Raw genomic sequence first — 15,328 nt, 5'->3', positions numbered from 1 at the left:
CTAGAATGGGGTACGTTAACCGTTTGCTTGGGACCAATAGGCTAGTCAAGCAGTGAGCAAATTTAATATCGTTAGTTTTGTATTGATTCCCGAATAGAAATTGTAATGTAGGAAACATCAGCAGACATCTTCAATACATTAAATTTTAACGTGTATTGCTGTAATCTTAATGTATTCAGACGTCAGTGTGACGTCCAAGTACATAAAAATACATTAGCCTCAAACGTTACATCAGAATCAAACGTCTTGACGATGTAAAATTTGACATCAGAATACATCCAATGACAACAGAACCTAACGTTACATTAGAATCAAACATCATCACGATGTAATTTGTTGCACGCATAAAACATCAGAATACATCCAATGACAACAGAACCTAACGTTACATTAGAATCAAACATCATCACGATGTAATTTATTGCACGCATAAAACATCAGAATACATCCAATGACAACAGAACCTAACGTTACATTAGAATCAAACTTCATCACGATGTAATTTGTTGCACGCATAAAACATCAGAATACATCCAATGACAACAGAACCTAACGTTACATTAGAATCAAACATCATCGCGATGTAATTTGTTGCACGCATAAAACATCAGAATACATCCAATGACAACAGAACCTAACGTTACATTAGAATCAAACTTCATCACGATGTAATTTGTTGCACGCATAAAACATCAGAATACATCCAATGACAACCGAAGCTAACGTTACATTAGAATCAAACATCATCTAGATGTAATTTGTTGCACGCATAAAACATCAGAATACATCCAATGACAACAGAACCAAACGTTACATTAGAATCAAAGTTCATAACGATGTAAATTGTTGTCCCTCGGTCTCTCGCCGCATGCAAAGTTTGTTTTTCCTGAGTCAGCACTACACGGCGAATGAGAACGACCCAAATTTGAGGTTAGTTCACTCATAAATCGCAAAAAGTGCAGGAACTCAGTTTTGAATTAATTTCCCTCATGTTCCGAATATGAGAAAAGCAAAGATTGGATTCTCTGGATTCTCGTAAATTTTCCTTATTTTAGGGCAGATTTTTGAGGTTTTCCACAGGAAAACATGCGGCAAATTTACTCATCCTGCACTTTTTTCGATATTGAGTACACTGTACTCAAATTTGCGTTGATCTCATTGGCCGTGTACAGTTTTTTTTTTCGCAGTGGGAAAGAAGTTTTGGCATGCCCTGTGGGCAATGTTTATTTGTATGTAAAACAATGCCCTGGTGACGTTACAGTGCAAGAGTTAATTAGTGTTTTAATTGATTATTATCGTTTCAATTGAAAACCGATTTTACTCTTGTTCTGTACGTTAAACATAACGTCGGCTATAGTGTGCTGTACACGCTAACTTGAAAGTACCTATTAATGGTTGAAAAAGACCCATTTTGAAGAAAAGTGGTTTAACTCATTAAATGAGTAAATTTTTTACCCATTAATGAGTATCTGTTACCCATTAATGAGTAATTGTTAATCATTAATGGGTAACAGATACTCATTAATGGGTAAAATTGTTTAATCATCAATGAGTTAAACCACTTTTCTTCAAAATGGGTCTTTTTTTACTCATTAATGAGTACTTTCAAGTTAGCGTGTATACCGCATCCGTGTATACGAATACACTTACTACCCCTGTTGGGTGGTTTTGCTCCTCCGTTTTTGACAACATTAGAAGGAGAAAAGGAGACAAACTAGTCAAAAGTAGGTAAAAGTGAACTGGCCGTTGGGTACTTTTTTCTTACCGTGTACGAATACAGCACCCCACACGAATAAAGCCCTACAGTAAAAGTATGGACGACTGACACCACAAAACTGAAAAAAGCTGTTCCAATCGAGCAAAGCGGTGCATTTTGACGGTTCGATTGGAACAACTTTTGACAGACGTCCATACTTTTACCACAGACAAACAGACGTAACTCTTTGAAAAAGTTTTTCTTGAAAACATGGTATCTCAAAACATATGACCTCAGTAACGACATCTCTCGGGCTTCTCGCGGAAAACAAGCTTGCTCGCTAGCTCGCAAACAATATTGCATAAAAGTTCCATGGAATGTATAGAAACGTCAAAGTGATCCGATGCCAGCGCTGCGGCGAGTAGTTCGCGGAACTGATAATATTCAAATCAACCGTTAAATGCATGAACGAAGATACACAATGAAGTGTTACGTCTGTTTGTCTGTGCTTTTACTGTAGGGCTTTACACACGAATTGCCGGCGACAAAGTGACGTCATTTGACATTGGGCGACTTAAAGACTGACGTTTTTAAATTGGTGTGTTTTTTTTTGTCGTGCGCTCAGCCATCTTGTCTGGTTTGTTTATAAACAAACTAGACAAGATGGCTGAGTGCACGGAGCGCACCGCAAATTCCTTCACCCGAGCCGCGAAGGAAAGTAGCAACTTTAACAGTAAGTATTCAAATATTTGTTATATTTAGTGTTATTATTTGTAATTTCTCATCCGGATTTCTCAAGCGGGTCAATTTTGATGTAATTATTTTCAAAAATTGATCCGGTTGAGATAAGCATCCTTGCTGATGCAACCACCCCGGGAGCTATTTGACAGCACCAGTATAAAGTCAATGTACCCCGAAAATTCTGGTACTCTGGTTCTGTCAAATCGACTAATGGTGGAGTAAATTTACAATTGGTCTTATTTTTGATCAACTCTTTTTTAAACGTTTTTGAGTTTTGTTTTTGTAAAAACATTGATATTTTTCTCATAGTTATCCAATCGACTCAACATAACGGGATCGGAAAATGCCTATCTGTGAGAGCGCGTAACATATTTTTCTTAAATGAATTTCTCGGCAACCACTCTACCGAATTGAACGCAACAGCCATCAAATGAAAGGTACCATGATTCTATAGAATGCCCCAATAAACATGTACCATTCACTAACGATATCATAGATGGTACGACCATACCACATATAGTTAGTATGATAATCCGAATTGGTGGTTAGGCGCTTCTTATGGTTATTGTTAATGCGGGTGTTGATTAATAGATTTTCAATCGAAGAACTGGTCTCGGAGATATGGACGGAACAAGACCCGAAAATCGCGAAATTCGCGATCTAAACGAAGCAACCAGCTAACAAAAAGTATATAAAGTACAATTGTTGGTAATACCATAGAGGTAACTCTAAGACCACTGGGTCCCGAAGAAAATCATTATTATTTTTGGCTCACTCAGTACCAGAACAACGGTCCCAAGCAGTCCCAAGCTATTTCACTCACCCCAGCATGTTCTGCATGAATCCACACACCCCTGATGTTATCTGTCAAACTTTCATAGCGAATCAAAACAAACATAGTGTAGTAATAGAATTTCAACTAGAATAGGGTACGTTAATCGTTTGCTTGGGACCAATAGGCTACTAAAGTGGTGAGCCAATTTAAAATCGTTAGTTTCGTATTGATTGTTGGTAATACCGTGCACACTTAGATTTTTTTGCCGAGATGGGCACCATCGAGCAGCTCGGCATTTTATTTTGCTGCAAATTCAGCAAAAAATATGTTTGTTAGCTGAGATCTCCACAAAATTCCCGTTTGTTAGCTGAATCTCGGCAAGTTTTTCACTGAGATCCAGCAAAATAAAATGCCGAGCTGCTCGGTGGTGCCCATCTCGGCGAAAAAATCTAAGTGTGTGCCTTTAGTGACTACACACTTAAATTTTTTCGCCGAGATTTTCTGCAATTTATTTTACTGAGATTTAGTAAAACAATTGCCGAGACTCAGCTAACAAATAACTATTTGCTGAGATATCAGCTAACAAACAGATATTTTGCAGAGATATCAGCAAAAGTAAATGCCGAGGTAATCGGCTGTTGGAGATTTTACCGAGCTAGATTAAGTGTGTAGGCTATGAGGCCCAGAACGATTTGGAGAACTTAAAACATCTGGTATACATGACAATAGTTCATGCATGATCCACATAGACGCTGTGCATCTGTCTGGAACTAATTCGATACTAAAGACATTGTCCCAATCTCAGTTAATGTAGTAGATCAAATTATCTGAACTCCAGGACGATTTGAAGAACCTTGAACATCTGGATTACTCGGAAATAGATCATGCATGATCCACATAGGCACTTTGAATCTGATTGGACATTTTTCGATACAGGCCGGACTCGATTATCCGGAGGCTCGATTAACCGGAGGCTCGATTATCCGGGGCTCGATTATCCGGAGAAAATGGCTCTATTATCCGGAGTCATATTTTTTTCCCTATCGTGCAAATTATTTTTCATAAACCGCTTGGAAAACCGACTTTCGATCCGAGGACGAGTAACATACATCATTCGACTCAGTCTGACAAGATCGGGGAATGACTATATATAAGTGTTTGTGTGCCTTTGTTACAAAATCCGGCGTTAAGGGGTTTTGGATTAACTTTGACCTGAAAGGAATCAAACATATCATGTGCCACAACAACATACAAAAACTGAATCCCATGATGGTCCGTTCACTAATTACGTCACATTTCAGGGGGTGGGGAATGGCAACCAAAATTTTGAAGATCCGTAAAAAAATGTACCAAAGGGTCTTTAACCCTCCGTTACTCGCGCTGTTGTACTTTGTACAACACACATGAGTTTTCCATTGCCATTTTGTTGCTGAGTTACCAATCGATCTGAAACCAACGAGTATTCCTCAAAAAACTTGTTTTGGTCTAAACAAGCTAAACTTTGATTACAGTAAACACCTAAAAAATGCGGTAATAGCGAAAATGTAAATGCAAACCGCGAAAACTGTGACCATACTACGTGGGATTTGACTTAATTGATTACAACATGGAATATATCAAGATTCTGACAAAATAGAAAGTTACTGTCTCTGACAAAGTTGTTCAGGAGATCATAGCCTTGTCGCTGGCGGACAGTAGTTCAGAATTTTCTCACTACGTAGCGCTAGAATACATGTGAAATTCTCGCATGTGATATATCTCGAGATCCTGACCAGATAAAAAGTTACTGTCTTTCACAAAGTTTTTCAGGAGATCAAAGCCTATTGCTTTGTGCTCAATAGTTCAGAATTTGCTCACTACGCGACGCTAGTATGCACGTGAAATTCTCATATAAAATATCTCGAGTTCCCAACCAGATAGAAAGGTACTGTCTTCGGCATAGTTGTTCAGGATGTCAAGGCTTTTTCGCAGGTGGACAGTAGTTCAGAGTTTTCTCACTTTGCGGCGCTACTATAGATGTGAAATTTTGCATATAAAATATCTCTAGATCCTGACCAGATAGAAAGTAAATGTATTCGGCAAATTTTTTCAGGAAGTCAAGATCTTGTTGTTGGGTGACAATAGTTAAGAATTTTCTCACTATGCGGTGCTAGTATATACGTGCTTTTCTCCCATATTCAATAGCTTGAGATCTTGATCAGCTAGAAAGTTGCTGTCTTGGGCAAATTTGTTTAGGGGGTCAAGACTTTTTGTCTGGTAAACAGTAGTTAATAATTTTCTCACCACGTGGCGTTAGTATACATGTACACTTCTCGCATATGCAATATCTCGAGATCCTGATCAGATAGAAAGTTGTTCAGGAGGTCAAGGTCTTTTGGCTGATGGACAGTAGTTCAGAATTTTCTCACTTCATGATGTTAGTATACATGTGAAATTCTCGCATATAAAATATCTCACGTTCTTGACCAGATAGAAAGTTACTGTCTTGAACAAAGTTGTTCAGGAGTTTAAAGCCTAGAGCCTAGACAATTCTAAACTATTGTTCACCAGCCAAAAGGCTTTGACCTCCTGAATAACTTTGTTGCAGACAGTAACTTTCTATCTGATTAGGATCTCGAGATATAGCATATGTGAGAAGTGTACATCTATGCCACGTGGTGAGAAAATTCTTAACTACTGTTTACCAACCAAAAATGCTTGGACCTCCTGAACAACTTTGTCGAAGACAGTAATTTTCTATCTGGTCAGGATCTCGAAACAAACCATATGCGAGAATTTCGCGTGTATACTAGCGCCATATAGTGTGGAAATTCTGAACTATTGTTCACCAAGCAATAGGCAAATATCTGGACTTCCTGAAAAACTTTGCCGAAGACAGTAACTTTTAATATGGTAAGGATCTAAAAAATTTTTAAATAGGCGAGAATTTTACATGTATACTAGTGCCGCAAAGTGAGAAAACGCTGAACTACTGTCCACCAACGAAAAGGCCTTGATCTTCTGAACAACTTTGTCGATGACAGGAATTTTCTATCTGGTCATGATCTCTAGATATATCACATGCGATAATTTCACATGTATTCTAGCGCTACGTAGTGAGAAAATTCTGAACTAATCTCCACCAGCGAAAAGATTATGATATCTAGAACAAATTTGCCCAAGACAGTAATTTTCTATCTGGTCAGGATCTCGAGATTTTCCATGTTGTAACCAATTAAGTCAAATCCCACGTAGTACGGACACCGTTTACGCGGATTCCATTCACATTTTCTCAATTATCCGCATTTTTGTGGGTTAACTGTGATAAAATTTTAGCTTGTTTAGTTAAAAACAAGTTTTTTTTAATTAATACCCGTTGGTTTCATATCGATTGGTAGCTCGGCTGCAAAATGGCAATGGAAAACTCACACTGTTGTACAAAGTACAACGCGTGAGTACTCGTGTTATAAAAGTTGGCGCGAGTAACGGAGGGTTAAGAACAGCATTGACTATGTCAGCATCAGACATGACATCGAATTCCGCATTCTCGTCGTCATTTTCGCCTGCAGCCGTTTTATCAGCAACTATCAGTTGAATTGTTACACTATCATCCCTAGAGCACCGGAACTAATATTTGCAATGTTAACATTTCAAAAATATTTATGGCAAATGGTTGAAATTGATCGAGTGCGTCAAGTTAGGAACCGCGTCAAATATGGTGCCTTCACGCCTTGATTTTTAGCCAAGCTCAACTTTGTCTCTACACACTCGTGAGAGTCGCGAGACTACGATTTTTCTCAAGTTGAGGGGTCCCATGGCGTGGTTAGCTACACGTTCGCTTCTCAAGCGGATGGTCCATGGGTTCAATTCCATTGATCTTCTTATCGAATTTTGATGTATTTTAATGTGCCTCATGATAGGTTATTATCCAAGTCCGATTCTGGTCACTTCCAGGGGTACCTGGAACTTGTCCGGAAGTGGCCAATATGGTCCAAGGTTCTTAATTTTTTCCACCATTGATCTGGTTATCGAATTTTGATATAATCTGATGTGTCGCATGATAGGTTATTATTCAAGTCTGGTTCTGGCCACTTTTCCGGAGGCACCCGGAACTTGCCCGGAAGTGGCCAATATGGTCCAAGGTACTTAATGTTTGCCACCATTGATCTTGATATCAAATTTTGATTTAATTTGATGTGTCGCTTAATGGGTTTTGTTCCTTTCAAGTCAAATTTAGCCTCATGGCCCATAAACGCCGGATCTTGTTCTGGCCATATCTACAAAACCAGTGGTCCGATTCCATAATCCTTCAATAGTGTTCAATGGGACCACTAAAAACATTAAATGAGACCACATGAGACCAAAAAAAAAAATTTTTTTTTATGGCTCGATTATCCGGAGGGCTCGATTATCCGGAGTGAAATTTTTTACAAGACTCCGGATAATCGAGTCCGCCCTGTACTACAGACATTCACCCATATTCTTAACTTTTTTTTGTATGGAAAAAACGGTTCGAACGAAAATAAGAATATGGGTGATTATTGCAGTTTTGGTTGATCTAGTAGAACAAATCAACTGATGTCCAGGACGATTTGGAAAACCTATAATTTCCGGTATACGTAGTAATAACAACAATCAATACGAAACTAACGATTTAAAATTGGCTCACTACTTGACTAGTCTATTGGTCCCAAGCAAACGATTAACGTACCCCATTATAGTCGAAATTCTACTTCTACACAATGTTTGTTTTGATTCGCTATGCAAGTTTGACAGATAAAATGAGGGGTTATTGGTTTTTCCTATGTTTCGAGGGGTGAATCGATTAGCTTGGGACCGAAGAGAGTACCAGAGCTGAGCCAAAAAGTTGAACATGTTATTTCAGGACCTTCTAGTCTTAGAGTTACCTCTATGGTAATAACATAGAGGTAACTCTAAGACTAGAAGGTCCCGAAATAACGTGCTCAACTTTTTGGCTCAGCTCTGGTACTCTCTTCGGTCCCAAGCTAATCGATGCGAAACATAGGAAAATCCACGAACCCCTCATTTTATCTGTCAAACTTTCATAGCGAATCAAAACACACATAGTGTAGTACTAGAATTTCGATTAGAATGGGATACGTTAATCGATTTGCTTGGGACCAATAGGCTAGTCAAGTAGTGAGCCAATTTAAAATCGTTAGTTTCCACCGGTTGGTACACACTTAGAAATTATTACCGTATTCGGTAATTTTTTACCGAACTTTCAACAGCTGAACGTTCGGTAATCAGTTCGGTAAACGAAATGACAACCGAACGATCGGTAAACAGATTGTTGATGAGCTGTCAAAACTACCGAACAAATTGGTAACTTTTTACCGAACGATTCAGTAATTTTTTACAGAAAATGAAATTTGTCGTTTTTTGGAAATTGTTTTTGGTTCTTTTTCGGTGGATTAAAATTTAAAGCTTTTTATACAATATTATTTGTGAGATTTTATTTAAAAGTAATCGTATATTATGATAGTAAGAACATTGCTCGCTGGAGTCTCATTTTTGTAGGTGACTGCTTTCATGCCGATTCCAGTACAGGAACATTGGCTGAAACCTGATCCCGACAGAAAAGCACAGAATTCCTGGTTGTTATGTCTGAAAAACGATTGTAAAAATAAAAGAAATTGGTATAATAATCCTTTTCTGATGGAATAAGTTAAGTTAAGTTTTCTTTATTAAGGAGGCTTTCAGTCTGAGGCTGGTTCACCCGGTTCGCCTCCGGTTCTGACGGAATATTTAATAGATGTATTATTCATGCACCTGTATCTGGCAGCATACCTGCACTGTTTTCACTGGGTTTTCTGGTTGATTTTCACTGGTACTGTTCACTCCAACACTTCATATAAACTTGACCGTCTTTCGATTTGACAGTCTGGAATTAGTTACAGAAGTTCGGTAAATGTGTTTGTAATTTGCAGTTTGTTCGGTTTTTTTTACCGAATTCGGCATTTGCCTCGTTTTACAGTTCTAACTGTCATATTTTTTACTGAGTTCGTCAATACAATACCCAGATTACCGTCATTTCGGTAAAACATTACCGAATGTTGGTAATATATATTTTTTACCGAAAAATCTGTATTATTATTCATTTATCAATTGTTTTCGGTGAAAAATTACCGAACAAAGAAAACGTCGCTGAGTGTGTAATAAGCGTGCATGATCCACAAAGTCACATATATACGATTCGGTTATGATTTGACAACAAAAAGTGCTAGGTTCATATTCGAAATAAAAAAAAAAATTTAATAAAAAAGTCACTATTGGACAGACCCCAATGAACAACCGCGACGTGACCAACAAGTGTGACTTATGAAACTCTGGTAATTCCTCGATTATGTGCAGGGTGTTTGGTTTGAATCGGTAAAAAATTGAGAAAACTAGAGCCAAATTAACTACAACAATCCGACAAAATAAAAAGATTTACGTAATACCGTGGACCCCCGGTAATATGACCGGTTTTAATCTGAACACTTTTTAATTTGAACCCCGCTTATCTGCACGGCGTGCAAACTAAAAATTGCCTAAACGTCATTTTGTACATGGAACGGAGCTGAACGGAGTAAAGAGAAATGGAACATTGCAAAACGGAACGCAGAATCAAAACAAAACAGCAAATAAGGCAACCAGAAACACGCTGATAGGGTTACTAGAAGTTCAAATTAAAAATGAACCCCGTTAATATGAATGAGGTGTCGTTCAGATTAGCGGGGGTTCACGGTACCTGCCAATTTTGAAATATGAGAGTCGCAATAAGCGATTTTGTCATTTATTTCACCCACTCTACGTGAAGAGGCGATCAGAAAATCAAATCTAAATTTGCAGGTTTTATGTATCAAACACAAATTTACAATCTTTTCTTTTTACTTACACATACAGACTATCATCATAATATCTTATTATTCCATTATTTCATAAAACTTCCTTTTTTAGCCAAAATGAATGGAAGGCACCCTGTTTCTAAGTGCGGAGCTGCCGCCGGTGGTTGAGTGGTAAGCGTGACTGCTTTATCACCCCAGTGTGACTGGGTTCAATTCCATCGTTGGGAATTTTTTTTCTAAGATGTCTGTGTTGATAGATTCGATAGGTTCCAGGTGTGAAAGTCGCCTCCCATCCACTCGATTGCGGAACAGAGTCCAAAGACGTTAAAATAAAGGAAAAAACACGATTCCTTTCCTGCTTCAAGGGATGAGAGATACATTCGTTGATTTGTGATATCAAGCAAATCTTCTGAGGCCAAATTAGGAAAATTAGATTTTCTTTATTTCATCTCCTTCCGTACACAAAGGCTTCTTCATTTTCTTCTCCTCGAATCTACCTAATCATGTTATCAAGCTAGCTCTACATTTCTAGATCCTATAGTTTTCTCTTGTATCTCATGTGTTATCGTCCAATATACAGATATACGTCCTGGTTTGCATCATCCTCGCCGTATAAATGATCTCTCCCATCTTTTGTTTTCACTTAACGTCTAAATCGTGTTTTCTTGTATCTTCAATGTATTTTTTGCAGTGTTTTCTTTCGTTTGTAGTAGGGTAATGTAGTTTTCTTCCTTCGCTAGAAATTTGTCGCAAAGTTGCATATTACGTCAATATCACCTTTATTGAGTATTTATCTTTAAGAATAGAGCAGAAATATATGTACAGGTAAGAGTTTTCGTTTTTGTCTCAAATATTAATTTTAGGCCCATTCCCTCTCCGTTCCGTGTTTGTTTGCCATCGGTTCCGGTTGGGGAGAAAATTTGAATCACTTTGTGTTTGTGTTGGCATTTGCATTCAACGCTTTTCAAGACATACTAGACATTCCGCTGAGGTCTCCCAAGGTGGGACCCCGTCCCTGCCACACAAAGTGGCTTGAGTAATAAATAATTTCCTTACTCTCCTCCTCCTTCTCCTCCTCCTCTAACTTCACTATAAAAGGCTCGTGTTTGTTCAATAAATTAAAAGTTAATTCACTCTGGCTTCTGGTTCCTAATCGATCGATCCGCGCTTGGTTCAGTATTCGTACTCGTATTCGTATCGCTGGGCTGGAGGGCCCCGTACTTGGCTGACGTACACCGATGGCTGATGTGCTTGGTAGTGGCCGAAGGTGGACGGAGGTCGTACAGCCGCTCGCCGAAACTCTGATGGGGCGTAGCTGGGTTCGAATGGGACGAATTCCGAGTCGGAACTCTGGTGCATGTAACGGTTGCGGAAGAAGGACTGCGATGGTGCACTTCGTGTTAGCGGTTTCAGGGTGGGATTCAGAGCGTCATTCAACGTGACATCGAATTCTTCGTCGTACAACTGATCCAGGGTTTTTACGCGGTTATCGCTGGGTCGTAAGGTACTGGTGCGAGTGTCCAGCGTAGAACTGCCGACGTCAATACGGAATGGTGAAGGTCGTTCGGATTCGTTGTTTGGCAGTGGCAGTCGCTGTTGAGTTTGGGCTTGCTTCGCTACACCAACCGGTTGAAGTCCTCTGGCGGCGTAGGGGTTGCCCCCACGGCTCGGAAGAAATGGACGCTTCGTTGCACGGGTGATAGGCCTCGGTGCATCCACAGGGTTGCTTTCATAGTCTCGATTGTTTTGCGGTGCAAGAGGTTTTCTACTCTCTACTGGCGCTGGCTGCTTCTTGATTTTGAAGTTGTTGTAGATGTTGGCGGGTGGCTTTGGAGTGTTAGGTTGTCTGGATTTTGGTCGCTCTACCGGTTCGTCGGCAAGGTATTCCGGTCTGGAGACTCTCTGGGAAACATCGCTGTAATCTGGTTTGGTTGACCGTTGAGGTTGCCGGATTTTCTCGTTGTATCGATTGGCCAATTCGGAGTTATCTCGACTGTTGACCCTCTCCATACCATCCGGCTTTTTCACGTTTCCCGGAATCTGTTTCTGCGGAAGGGATTCCTTGGGGACAATCACATCGTCATAATAGACAACATCGGAGGAGGCACTCTGCCTTTTGTCTTCGTTGTTTCCGTTTCGTCCTCGATTACCAACATCGGTAGTCTTCCGCTTATCGACTACCGGTTCGGGTTTTTTCGGTTCATCTTCATACTCGTCATAGTACTCCGGTTCAGGTTCGTTAAATGGGGCTGGCGTTGTAGGTGGCTTCTTCTTCGGTGGTTCTGGATTGACGTATGAATATTTGTTTTTTTCGTTCAAAGGAACCGGCCGGTTGATCTTTGGAGCAGCTCGTGGTCTATCGTAGATCGTTGATCCGGATGGTTTGACCGTCACCGCATCACTTTGTGGACGCGATTTTTTTCCCGGCCTTCGCGGACTGTAGTCTTCGTCCTCGTCGTCGTAGTCGAATCGTCTATCGTCATTGTATGGTCTTCTGCTTCCGCTTCTATCGTCCGATGGTCTCCTCTTAACTTCGTCTCCCGAAAAGGACCGTCCATCGTCGGTAACCGGTCTACGTTCTGGGACTTTTTTTTCGTCAGTTGCCGGTGGTCTTCTTCGGCGCTCGCTTTGCGATGGTCGTTTTTCCTCTTCTTGAATGATCGATCGACGATCTTCGTCGACAACCGGTTTGCGTCTGTCTTCATCAACGGGTCTTCGATCTCGATCTCTCCTTCGGTCATCGTACATAGCATACCGGCGGTCATCGTCTCCATTTCTTCTGTCATTGTTCCGGTTCCGGTTCTTCGTTCGATACATTCGCCGATCTTCGTAGTCTTCGTCTTCTACGTCGCGGTCTCTTTCCCGTTCCCGATACCGATCGGCAGGTCGTCGCTCCAAGCGGTCATCATCGTCGTAGTCATCTTCGTAGTACGGGCGCCTGTTCCGTGGGCGGTTCTTCCTGCGGCGTGTGCGCTCCTCGTAGTAATCGTCCTCGTATTCTTCGTCATCGTAGTAGTAATCCTGTGGACGTCGCCGACGCACCGGTTTACGCAACGGTTTCGGCCTAGATGCTTCCGTTGTTGGCGCAGCCGTTGTCGGAATTGTGGGTGGTGGCTTCAGCGTTGTAGTCGTCGTTGCTTTGTACAGAGGTTCATTTCTGGAAATACAAACACATGTTATGAATTCCAACCCATTTGGAAATGGAAATTTGCGATCCGGAGCGTACCTAAACCAGTATTTGGGTGAATTTTTGCAGTCAACTTCGGAGGCAAATTGGCAGATGAAGGTCTTCTGATCGAATGCCGTGTAGTTCGGACACAGGAAGTTATATCGCATTCCGTTGATGCAGTGGTGGTACAGCTGAAATAACAGAAGAGTTTTTTTTTTAATTTGTCAACGCATTTCGTAGAGAATGACTCGTCTCATACCTGGCAGTTATACTTAATGGACGCGTAGAATCCATCGTGCAGTTTGGGATCGCAGTCGAATCCGATTTCCTCCTCCGTCGGGACCGAGTCCAAGAAGGGGTAGCTGGACAAATTGGCCCTGTTTGGAAGAAGAAGAAGATTTATGTCAGATAGCATGATTTCAGTTCGTAACTTATCAGACAGACTCACCCTTTCAGTTCTCGTGGCAGATTGGGATCCCACACGTAATCCACCTGTGGAATGCCAGTAAGTGGCGGTTTGGTGCTCACATCTTCACCTTGATCGCCAGACTGTTCATAGAGCGAGAGAGAGAAAGAAAGAAGAAAGCAATGGTAAATAAAAAGTGTGAACATACGAATTAGGCACGTCGCGAGCTTTGGCGCAGTCAATCGGACCATTTCGCATCGTTTGGTATGGGAGACGTGTATGGACCTAAATACGACGGCAGCAAGAAAGGAGGAAAGCAGCAGCAGCAGCAGTTCGAATACGTAATCGAAAATAGCAATTTGAATGCAACAATATCGATAATTGCGTTAGAGGTGGCAAGGCGATAAGCGTTTTTCACCGTAGAAAAGAGAAGGAGAAATGCAATAAATCAGTGGAGAAATTTCGTTTCCACAAGTGCATCGCAGTTGTCGAGCATGGTAAGCTGAATGTTTACTAACTATGAGTGCAATTCAGTTCTTCTGAATAAAACATGTGATTACATTTTGAACTTTGCCTGCAGATCTGAAGCTTTATCGAAGTTTTAAAGCATTCTCTCATTCTAAATCATGGTCAACAGAACTTGGGTGGCAACTACCTGGAAAAAACCTGGAATTATCAGGGAATTTAAAAATGCCTGGAAAACCGGGAAATATCAGGGAATTTGGCCATCAGTCAGAGAACTCTCAAACTGATTGTTCTATTGTGTTGTTGGTGAAATGCATGTTTGAATTTGTTGATTAATTATATAGTCCCGGAGTCTTAATAGTCCATAATTGTGTATACTATTTTAAATCAAATGGTTAAAAAAGTTCTAAAATTAAAAAAAAATATGACCGGGATCTTGAAGTTTGAGACATTGACTGCCCCCTAGACCTAGAGCTGGCACACCCTAGAGAATTGAAGAAATAAATACCGGAGCAATCTATTTTTGCATCCCATGAAGGAATTGCGATATTTTTTCTCCAGATTACCTAAAGTAAACTCTGCTGTGACTTTGAATTTCTCATTAGTTCATCTTGAATTCACTTTGTTGCTGCACGCAAACGTCTCATATAAACATTGAATCTCTTTATTCGTTTTGAAGATATGTCTTAAGTTCGAATACATTTGAAATTCCGAGGGGGACGACTCTATCTACGTTGCAGGACAGATTGAATTTTGCTGTGGCTAGCTGCGTGCACGCTGAATAGATAGAAAGAAGATTAATGACGATTCTGAAGATTTCCTGCAAAAAGATGCAAGTAGATGGAAGTAGATGCAAGAACTGAAAGAAGAGTTTTCGAAGATTGATTCGCTAGTGTGAATTTTTTTGAGCATCTAGTATTGAGATTTAGATGTGTCGCCCCCCTCGTGAAATTCTGTGAAGAAGTGTTTATGATCTACAGAATAATACTGAATAAACCTTTTAATATTTCAACAACTTGAAAAACATCCAAAGAACTTTATTGAAATCATATTGGAAATCAGTGAATATCAACAAAGTTCTGTAAAATTTATACGAAGGTTCCTGTACTTCTAAAGTTTTTTTAATTCAATTTCATGAACTCAAATAAAGCTCCCTGAACATCTTCCTAATCCATTTATCTTATCCCTGAAACTCTATGAAGTTCCCTAAATTTGTGCAAAGTTCTGCGAATTACTAGAAAGCAGC

At 40.1% G+C, this 15,328-nt stretch overlaps 1 protein-coding gene across 3 annotated transcripts in view; it reads right to left on the bottom strand.

Moving 5' to 3' along the window:
- Positions 1-10,462: 10,462 nt before the first annotated feature.
- LOC135704624 (probable serine/threonine-protein kinase kinX) overlaps positions 10,463-15,328 on the bottom strand; it is a 220,760-nt gene continuing 215,894 nt past the window's right edge. For all 3 annotated transcript variants that reach the window (XM_065226091.1, XM_065226093.1, XM_065226092.1), the window contains 4 exons: positions 13,660-13,760; positions 13,471-13,588; positions 13,269-13,402; positions 10,463-13,199 (listed from right to left, as the gene is read on the bottom strand). In XM_065226091.1, coding sequence (XP_065082163.1) covers positions 11,216-13,199; positions 13,269-13,402; positions 13,471-13,588; positions 13,660-13,760 — 2,337 coding nt within the window. In that variant the 3' untranslated portion in view covers positions 10,463-11,215. The remainder of the gene's footprint in view (positions 13,200-13,268; positions 13,403-13,470; positions 13,589-13,659; positions 13,761-15,328) is intronic.

The sequence above is a fragment of the Ochlerotatus camptorhynchus genome, unplaced genomic scaffold (genome assembly GCF_037179485.1).
Source record: "Ochlerotatus camptorhynchus isolate MF236.1 unplaced genomic scaffold, CSIRO-AGI_Acam_v1.1 ptg000244l, whole genome shotgun sequence".
In the NCBI taxonomy this organism is placed as follows: Eukaryota; Metazoa; Arthropoda; class Insecta; order Diptera; family Culicidae; genus Ochlerotatus; species Ochlerotatus camptorhynchus.
The sequence above is the reverse complement of the archived record's forward strand: the minus strand, read 5'-3'. Positions and strand labels throughout refer to the sequence as shown.